Here is a 9734-nt window from a genome sequence, read left to right as displayed (position 1 = left end):
TTCCCTTTCATCACTTTAAATAGGTCCTGCCACTCCCTTCTGGCTTGCAGAGTTTCTGCTGAAAAATCAGCTGTTAACCTTATGGGGTTAACATATAACCTTGTATGTTATTTGTTGCTTTTCCCTTGCTGCTTTTAGTATTTTTTCTTTGTATTTAATTTTTGATAGTTTGATTAATATGTGTCTTGGTGTGTTTCTCTTTGGGTTTATCCTGTGTGATACTCTCTGTGCTTCCTGGATTTGATTGACTATTTCCTTTCCCATGTTAGGGAAGTTTTCGACTATAATCTCTTCAGTGGTCCAGTGGTCCAGTGGTTAGGACTCCACGCTTTCATTGCCGAGGGTGTGGGTTCAACCCCTGGTTGCGGTGCAGCCAAAAAATAAAAAAATAAAAAAAGAGAAGTGATGAGGAAAGTCCTTACCATTATAAATCCCTTCCAGTTGATGGGTACCAACCTACCCATCCCCTTCCCCTTACCTCTAGGACCTCAGCTTCTACATCTCTCCCTCTCTCTCCACTCCAGCCTCCCTGGCCTCTTCAAGGTTCTGTGAATATGCCAATCACAGTCTCATCTCAGGCACTGCAGTCGCTGTCCTTTCTGCCTACAGCCTTCTAGCCTAGACTTCTACCCTTTCATAGCTGCTTCCCCCTCTCCTCCACATCTTTTCTCACGTGCTGACCTTTCAGTGACATCCTTCTTGGCTGTCCTATTTTAACCTGCAAGCCCTGCCCCTATTCCCAGTACTCCCCATCCCCTGGTCCCTGCTTTATTTTTTTTCTCTGTAGTATTTGTCCCCATTTGACATGTTATATTTTACAGTAAAGGGTTAACTCAGCAGGTCTGAGTTTTCCAAACCCTGCACATTCCAAAAAAAAAAGGCTTGGTTCTTGCCTCGTTCCTGGGAGGTAATCTCTAAGTCCTTGGAATATCCCGCCTGTTAAGTGTGTCTTTGTTTACTTGGAAGCCTTGGGTCACACCACACCGTCTGTGCTAACAATGTGATTCATGGTGGTGGCCTTGGGCCAACACAGTAGCAGCTTGACCTCTGGTGGGGCTGGAGACAGAATAACTGAGAAAAGCCACTTGGGTGCTCCTTGCCTATGTAACCAACCCCAATAATATATTAATAGTTGGTAAAATCATTGGCCTGGACTCTTCAAAAATGTCATCATCATAAAATCATCATCAATGCAATGCATCATCAATGCATCATCAATGCAATGCATGATCCCAGAACAGATCCAGCACTGAAAGAAAACTAGCCATGAAGGGCATGATTGAGACAGTTGGGGACATTTTAATGAGGTTTGAATATTAGAGGATAGTATGGAATTGATTAAATCCCTAGGTACACTCACTGTGTAAGAGAATGTCTTTCCTTGTTTTTAGGAGATAGCCCGATTGCCTGCTGAAGAATTTAGGGTTGAAGTATCACTAAGTCTCAAATGGTACACACACACACACACACACACACACATACACACACACCCCAAATGTGGCAATGTTTACCATATAGTGAAATGCTAAGAATGGTGTATAGGTGTTTATTGTACTACTCTTGCCACTTTTCTATCCATTTGAATTTTTTCAAAATATAAAAATCACTTTTTTTAAAAGGTGAGAGTTTAAAAATGACTGGTGTTCAGGCCCCGCCCCCTGATATTCTGATTTAATTGGCATGGGCTGCTGTCTGGGCTCCTGGATTGTCTTAAAAGTTCCCCAGGGGATTCCAACCTGCAGCCTGAGTTGAGACCTCCTGCTCTAAGCTTTTTCTGTGAAGGTCCAGACAGTCAATATTTTCAGCTTTGAGGGCCATATGGTCATTGTCCCTACTCAGCTCTGCCTTGGAGAGCAAAAGCAACATAGACAGTAAATACATGAATGGGTGTGGCTGTGTTCCAATAAAACTTTATTTGCAGATTTGGCCCCCAGGCTATATTTTGCCAATTCCTGCTTTAGACAGAGACGCAAGATGCAGCATAATCATCTTAATAACTAACATTTATTGAGCACTTACTGTGGGCTAAATGCACCTTCACAGACCTCTTTATGGTTCTCAGTGACTATGGGGTGAGTGCTATTAGTCCCATTTTACAGATGAGGAAACCGAGGCACAAAGATGTTAAATAGCTTGCTGAAGGTTAGCCAGGCTTTGATTCCAGGGCAGTCCACCCTCAGGACCTCCACTGTAATTTCTACACCTCTCTCAAAGGTCTGGAATGAGAACCCAAACTCACTCCCTGTCCGCCAGCTGAGAACAGACCTTCCGGTGTTTAAAGTTCCCAGGAAGGGGCCTGGTCAAAGGGGACTATACACATTTGGATTTTTTTTTTTTGGACAGCTTTACTGAGACATAATTCACATACTATACAATTCACCCATTTAAAGTACACAATTTAACGGCTTTTAGATTATTCCCAGAGTTATGTAACCATCGCCACAATTTTAGAATATTCATTACCTCTCCCTGCCCCCGCAAAAGCCCTGCACTCCTTAGTGTGCATTGTTTTTTAAAGTTTCATATTCACTAAATGGTAGGGCAATTCTAAAAATTGAGATAAAATTTAATTTTTTAATGTAATTAAAATGACTGTTATTTCCTCCTGATTCTGTGACTACTGCATATTCGTTATTAAAAAGGGGGGGGAGGGAAAAAGAAAAGGAAATGGAAATCCACAGCAATTTGACAAGCATAGGCAAGAAAAGCATACATCACCTTCCGTTCCCTTATCCTAGGACAACCGACATCAGTATTCTGCGAATCTACCCACCTCCCCACCCCCATTCCTCTTTCAGGGCTCGCTTTATACAAACTACACACACACAAATATTTCATATCTTTAAAAAAAAAATGGTGGGCTCTTCCGTGATGCCCTTCTCCCTGCTCCATCCCTCAAAGTGGGGTGAGGTTCCTAGGGCTTAGATTCGTCTTCCCAACCCAGTCCACAGGGCCCTCTACTGCCCTCCCGTTGGGAACTGTCTTAACGGCCACAATGATTTCCAAGGACCAACCCTGAGAGTGGCGTCCCAGGAGCTGCTGAATACAAAACCAGGAGAAACCTCATGGGGTGATGGTTACGAATATAAGGGTCTAAGCTGGATGTCCCAGGTTCAAATCCTCAGCTCTGTTATTCCTAGCTGTGTGACTTTGGGTATGTCGCCTAACCTCTCTGAGCCTCAGCCTTCCCCTCTGTAAAGGGCAGATCACAATACCGCCCACCTTGATGACCTGTCCTAGACTTTTCTAGAACTCTGACACAGTAAAGGCTGTACAGCGTGTTTGCTTTTATTTTTACATCAAGAGAAGGCATAGTGAACCGGTGGAAAGGGAGGAAGGGAAAGGGGGCTGGAAAAAGGCTTTCCCTCTTAGCTCCTACCTCTAAGAGAATTAACCATTAAGTTGTTTGTTTGATTCTTGATAAAGGATGCCACAAGATCCAGGTGCTCTATCCCTGGGGGCGAGAGGGGAGGAAATTCCAGTGGGTCCCTGCGAGAGCCAAGTGATCCCCTCCAGCTCCCTCCGAGATTGGCCCCGCCCTCCCCCTTGGGGGCGTGGTCCCCAAAGGTCGGTCTCCCGGCCCAGCCTCGGGCTGCCCCACTGGTCCCTTTCTCCACCCTGCTAGGCACCCTCCCCTCCCCAGCACTCACCCACTCTCCACACAAAGGCGTTCAGCGCGTAGTCCCGGAAGAAAGGCCCCTCCATGCCCAGCAGCAGGGCCCGAGCGCGGGCCTGCAGCTGCTTTTGATGGAAGCGGTCGGGGATGAGGGCGACGCGCAGCTGGCTCAGGGCCTCCCGCACCGAGTGGTCACAATGCAGGCAGCCCAGCCTCGTCGGGCGCTCAGGTCCAAGAGCAGCAGAAGGGCTAAGGTCAGAGGCATGGCACGGCCTTTGTGACTTCACAGAGAACCCGGTCGGCCCCGCCCCGCAGCCAGGGGCGGAGTCAGGGAGGCCCGGGGAGAAACACTCCGTGAGTGCGTGAGTGCACAGGCGCGCGTTTGCTGAGCACCTACTTTGTGCCAGGCGTGGAGCTGGGAGCTAAGGAGAGAATCTCAAAAACCAGAGGTCTGCCCTGCCTTCTTGGATCTTACATTCATTCTTCAAACTTATGTGTATTGAGCACCTACTGTGTGCCAGGTCTGCTCCAGGAGCTAGGGTTAGAGCTGAGAAAAACAGGAGATCCCTGCTCTTTTCAGAACTTACATTCTTCAATTCAACAAATATTTATTGAACACCTACTGTGTACCGGGCCCTGTCCTAGGCGCCTGATGGAGCACTGAGGCAAACAGACACAGTCTCTGCTCACGTGGAGTTTACAGTTCAAGACCTGTCAATGGAGCACCCACTATCTCCAGCAGAGCGCTGGAGATAGACTGAATGAGATGCACACAGTTCCTGCTCATGGGGTTCCTTCTAGCAGGAGTGGAAGGATGTGCACGGGAGAGAAATGTAAAACCTAGTAAACAGATTAGTAAATAAGATCATGACAAACCGCATTAAGTGCTGGGAAGTAAATAAACCATGTGATATATCATGAGTTCCCAGTACGCTAGTGCCCGGAGGTCAGGGTTTGTGTTCCCTGCCCTTGTCCAATGCCTGACATGTCCTAGGTGCTCAGTTAATATTTATTGGATTCAATGAATCCACAGAAGAGGAAAACGCACCCTGTTTTCTCCCTGGATTTTTTTTTTTTTTTTGGAAAAATCTTCAAACCTAGAGAAAAGCTACAGGAACAGTACAATAAACACTTGAATATGCCTTATTAACACTTGCATCCACTGTCTCTCTCTCTCTCTCTATGTATATATTATATAGAGATTGTTAATTTCGATTAAAAATGGGCAAAGGATTTGAATAGATATTTCTCCAAAGAAGATATAAGAATGGCTAATAAGTACGTGAAAAGATGTCCAACATCACTGAGCATTAGGGGACTGCAAGTCAAAACCACAATGAGCTACCACCTCACCCCCAGGAAGATGGCTACTATCTAAAAAACAGAAAATAATGTGTTGGCAAAGATGTGGAGAAATTGGAACCCTTGTGCACTGTTGGTGGAAATGTAAAATGGTACCGCCGCTATGGAAAACAATATGGACATTCCTCAAATAATTAAAAGTAGAATTACTATATGATGAAGCAATTCCACTTCTGGATATACATCCAAAAGAACTGAAAGCAGGGACTGGAAGAGATCTTTGCACGCCCATGTTCTTAGCAGCATTATTCACAAAAACTGAAATGTGGAAACAACCTATCAATTAACAAATCGGTAAACAAAATATGGTATATACATGCAATGGGATATTATTCAGTCTTAAAAAGGAAGGAAATTCTGACATATGCGACAACATGGATGAACCTTGAGGTCATTATGCTAAGTGGAGTAAAGCCAGTCACAAAAGGTAAATACTGTATGATTCCACTTATATGAGGTATTGAGAGTACCTAGAGCAGTTAAATTCACATTCAGGATATTTAACATTGGCTTGATCGGTTCAACCATATTCAGACTTTCGTAAATGCCTCCTGACTCTTCTCTGCTTCAATATCACCTCCTCTGAGAAGTCCTCCCAGATTACCCCCTCCCTGTAAAGCATGCCTGCCTCTTTACTCTCTATTTTAGGGATCGGCAAACACTTTCTGTAAGGAGCCAGGTTGTAAATATTTTCGGCTTTGTCGTCCATAGTTCTCTTGCTACTGTAACAGGAAAGCAGCCACCGACAATATAGAAATGAATAGATGCAGCTGTGTTCCAATAAAACTTTATTTATAGACACTGAAATTCGAATTACATATAATTTTCACGTGTCACAAACTATTCTTCTTTTGACTTTTTTCAACCCTTTAGAGATGTAAAAGCCATTTTCAACTGAGGAGTCATGGTTTGCCATTAACTCTAATTATCCTGTTAGTTTCTGCCGTAGCTTTAATTACAATTTATAATTCTTTTTTTGTCTTTCTCCTATATCATCCAATAAACCCCTTGAGGCGAGGAACCACATGTATCTTGTTCACCAGTATGTCCCCAACCCCTAGGAGGGAATTTGTAATAGATTTAAACTTAGATTTAAAAAAATGGAGCCTCAATTCAGTTATTGGGAACCCTTTAAACATGTTTGGAACAACGTAAGTATGGGAATCTACCTCTTCTACTGTAAATGTTATGAAATCTAAGTAGAGATCAAACGTTTTTAGTGAAAAAATTAGTGTCCGCATTGACCTGGGCTGTCCTGAGAACATTTTGAAGGCTTAGTACAATAAAAGGTAAAAAAATCTCAATAATTTTTATATTGGTTGCACGTTGAAGTGATCGTTTTTTGGGCCTATTGGGTTAAAGAAAATATTATAGTTAGTGTCACCTGTTTCTTTTTACCTTTTTAATTTGGCTAGCAGAAAGTTTGAAATCACATGTGGGGCTCGAATTATATTTAAATTGGACATCGCTGGTGCCTAATAGGTATCATTTGAATTGAATTAGGTGTGATTAAAGTAACTGGGGTTAATGGGGAGAATCACTCAAGTTGTAATGAGGAGATGAGACCACAAGGGGGTGCTCACACCACACTGAAATTCTCTTTTTCCCTCCTGAGAAATCTCACTCTTGGCTTCCTGCTGCCCTCGCCTACCTTTCCCAGGATTAGCCACTTATAATAATAGCTAATGCGCTGCAGATGATACTTTGAGATACGAACCGAGATATGAACTTGCCCGGCCTTTCCCCTTCCCCCATTACCATGCCGCAGGCAGGCAGTAGTGAGTCAAAGGCCTATTTGCCCCAAGGTAAGGAGTTGTCAGAATGGGACTGAAAATAAATGTGGGGAAACAAAAGCTGCAAATTCCTCCGCTTCTAAGCCCCAAAGCCTCAGGTCCAGGTGGGAGGCAGGAAGAATCTGGAAGCAGAACCGGTTTTGTTTCTCTGATGATGTAGTCACGCTAAAGGGCCATTTGGTAAAACTTCGTTAACTTAATTACCTGCGGATTTCACAACCTGGCAATTCCACTGTCTTTGGTGAAGAGGCTGAAGAAGTTCTCACGCTCGCCCATCAGGGGCAAAGATGTTCATCCCAGTGCTGTTTATAGTGGGGGCGGGGGGAGAGGGTGAAAGGCAAGCTGGTGTCCATCACTGGGGAGGAGGAGGTGCAGGGGAGGGTGGAGGTCCAGGACGGAGGAGTCTGTGGGTGCACACAGCAAGAATGCATCTGAGTGAAAATAGTAAGAAACAACCCAATACTGTTGATATAAATGTAAAATTTATATGTCCCAAACAAAAATACACAATGTGTAAGAGCACCTACAAACGAAAGAACCACAATAAACATGATAAAATAGTGACTCTGGCTGGGAAGGAAAAGGAAGCAGGTGGTGAGGGCAAAATGGAGTAAATGAATAAGAAATAAATAAAACTAACACTGGCTTTTGTATGAACCAGGTGGTTAAGTGTACCTCTGGGGTCAGACTGCCCACTTTAATTAATTAATTAAAATTAAGCTCTGCCTCTTAATTACTGGGGGCCCTCAGTGAAATTAGGTAATTTCTCTGTGCCTCAGCTGCCTCATCTATAAAATGGGATAATAGGAGTGCTGACATTACATTACGGGGTCGTCCCGACAAGAATGAAATAACATAAAATGTATAAAGAGTTTACATAGTACATAGCAAGTGCTATTACCTGCCGGCTATTTTTTATACATTTTATGAGCTGAAGATTATTTACTTAATCTTCTGCACCTGAGGTTGTTAGCAATGTAAGGGAAAAGGGAGGCCCTCTGAGCTGGAGGGGAGAGAGATGCGAGAAGGAGAGAAAATAAAAAATTTGGACGTGAATGTGGGGCCTTCTGAGTCTGGCAGAGGTGAGGCGACATGGAAGATGCATACTGTATCAGTGTGGGCTGGGTTATGCTGCTGTAACAAAGAGCACAAATGTCTCAGTGGCTTAAAACAACAAACTTGTTTTTTTGCTGTGTCATCACGGTTGGCTGGTCAGAACTCTGGGGCGGGGAAAAAAGAGGAGAACCCACAGTTGTTCTTAAATGCTTCCACCCTCAAATGACACCTGCTTGTTGGCCAAATTGAGTCACAAGGCCACATCACCCTTCACAAGAGTGAGGAAGAATGATCTTTTATGGGCCCAGAAGGATTGAGAGTTGGAATATTTGCGAGCAGCTTGAATGACCAGCTCAAAACCCTCTTTAAACTTAGGGACCTGAGAGCTGAGAAAACTCATCCTGAAAGTCTGGGGCTTGCTCAGAAAGAAGACAAACCTGTCAGAGAAGTTCCCTCATGCCATCAGGGTGGGGCAGTGTAATAGTCACCTACTGCTGTAACAAAGTACTGCCCCCCCAAAAAAACCAACAATAAGCGTTTGTTATCTCACAGTTTCTGTGGGTGAGGAATTGGGAAGTGGCTTAGCTGGACTGCTCTGGCTCAGTGTCTCATGACGTCAGCTTGGGCTGCAGTCATCCATCAGAAGGCAAGACTGAGGCTGGAGAACCTGCTTCGAAGATGGCTCACTGGCAAGTTGGCCCTGGCTCTTGGCAGAATGCCTCGTGTCCTTGCTATGTGGGCCTCCCCACAGGCTTCTCAAAGGTCCACAGGATAGAGTATCTGGCTTCCCACAGAGTGAACATTCCAAGAGAAAGCCAGGAGGAAGTCGTCATGTCTTTTGTGACTGACCTAGCTCCGAAGCCACACACCATTACTTTTAGTATATTCTGTTAGAAGCAAGCCATTGAGTCTGGCTCACATTCAAAGGAAGGGGAATCAGCCTCCACCTTTGGAAGGGACGAGGGTCAAAGAATTTGTGGATATATTCTGAAACGACCGCTGGCAGCCGTATGGTGGAATGGTGGTGTGTGCCTTTGGCCATCAGAAGCCTCCGTAAACGTCCTATAGGCTCCGGGGCACAAAGGAAATGGGGTAGAGACTGCTGGTTGCCACCCAAATCAGATCCCGCCTTGAGCATGCGTTAAGTACCACACATCTTCCTAGCTACTCATATACGTTCATTCAAGTCATTCTCAGGACAACTACACGAGGTCATAGAACAATACCTTACATTTACTGAGCCCTTACTAAGTGTCAGGCACAGTCCTAAGTGCTTTACACGTATCAACTCATTTAATCTCACGACTCAGTGAGACAGGTACTGTTTTGACTCCCATTCATAAGTAGGAAACTGGATCAGAGAGGTTAAGTAACTATTCTAAGGTGGCACAGCTAGTTAGTGGGAGGGCTGGGCTTTGAACCTGGGCAGTCCGGTTCCAGGGTCCAGGCTCTAGAACACAGCTCTGTATTATAAAGAAAAGACTTTATGCTTTATGCGCACATTGGGATTGTAAAAAGTGGTACCCGCGGCTCAGATATTTTCAGAGGTTTTGCTGTGCTCCGTGAACCTTGTAAAGTAATTGACATAAAATAGTGTATCGCCCAAATGAAGGCATGACTTAGCACATTTAATGGGCGTGCCTCTTTTTTTAAAAAAAAATCACCATTTGACAGATGTGGAAACTGAGGCTTAGCAGGGTCAAGCCACTTGTGCTGGGTCGCGCAGGTAGAGACAGAAGCAGGAGTCGGACCGGGCAACCAGGTTGGGGTCCTGACCATGAGCCCCGCTGGGCAACACTAATGGCCCTGTTTGGCGTTGGCTGAGGCAGGCAGAAAAGAATGCCAGGGAAACGGTCGGAGGGATTTGGCTTTGAGCCCGGTGGAGGAGGAGGTGGAATTAGAAGAGG

At 44.8% G+C, this 9734-nt stretch overlaps 1 protein-coding gene across 1 annotated transcript; it reads right to left on the bottom strand.

The window, feature by feature from the left end:
- Positions 1–973: 973 nt before the first annotated feature.
- IZUMO2 (IZUMO family member 2) lies at positions 974–3881 on the bottom strand. The gene is given in 4 exon segments (XM_060132057.1): positions 974–1056; positions 3380–3454; positions 3651–3824; positions 3827–3881. Coding segments are annotated over 4 exon segments (387 nt in total).
- Positions 3882–9734: the final 5853 nt, after the last annotated feature.

This window comes from Lagenorhynchus albirostris, chromosome 19 (genome assembly GCF_949774975.1).
Source record: "Lagenorhynchus albirostris chromosome 19, mLagAlb1.1, whole genome shotgun sequence".
In the NCBI taxonomy this organism is placed as follows: domain Eukaryota; kingdom Metazoa; phylum Chordata; class Mammalia; order Artiodactyla; family Delphinidae; genus Lagenorhynchus; species Lagenorhynchus albirostris.
This window is presented reverse-complemented; position numbering and strand designations above follow the sequence as displayed.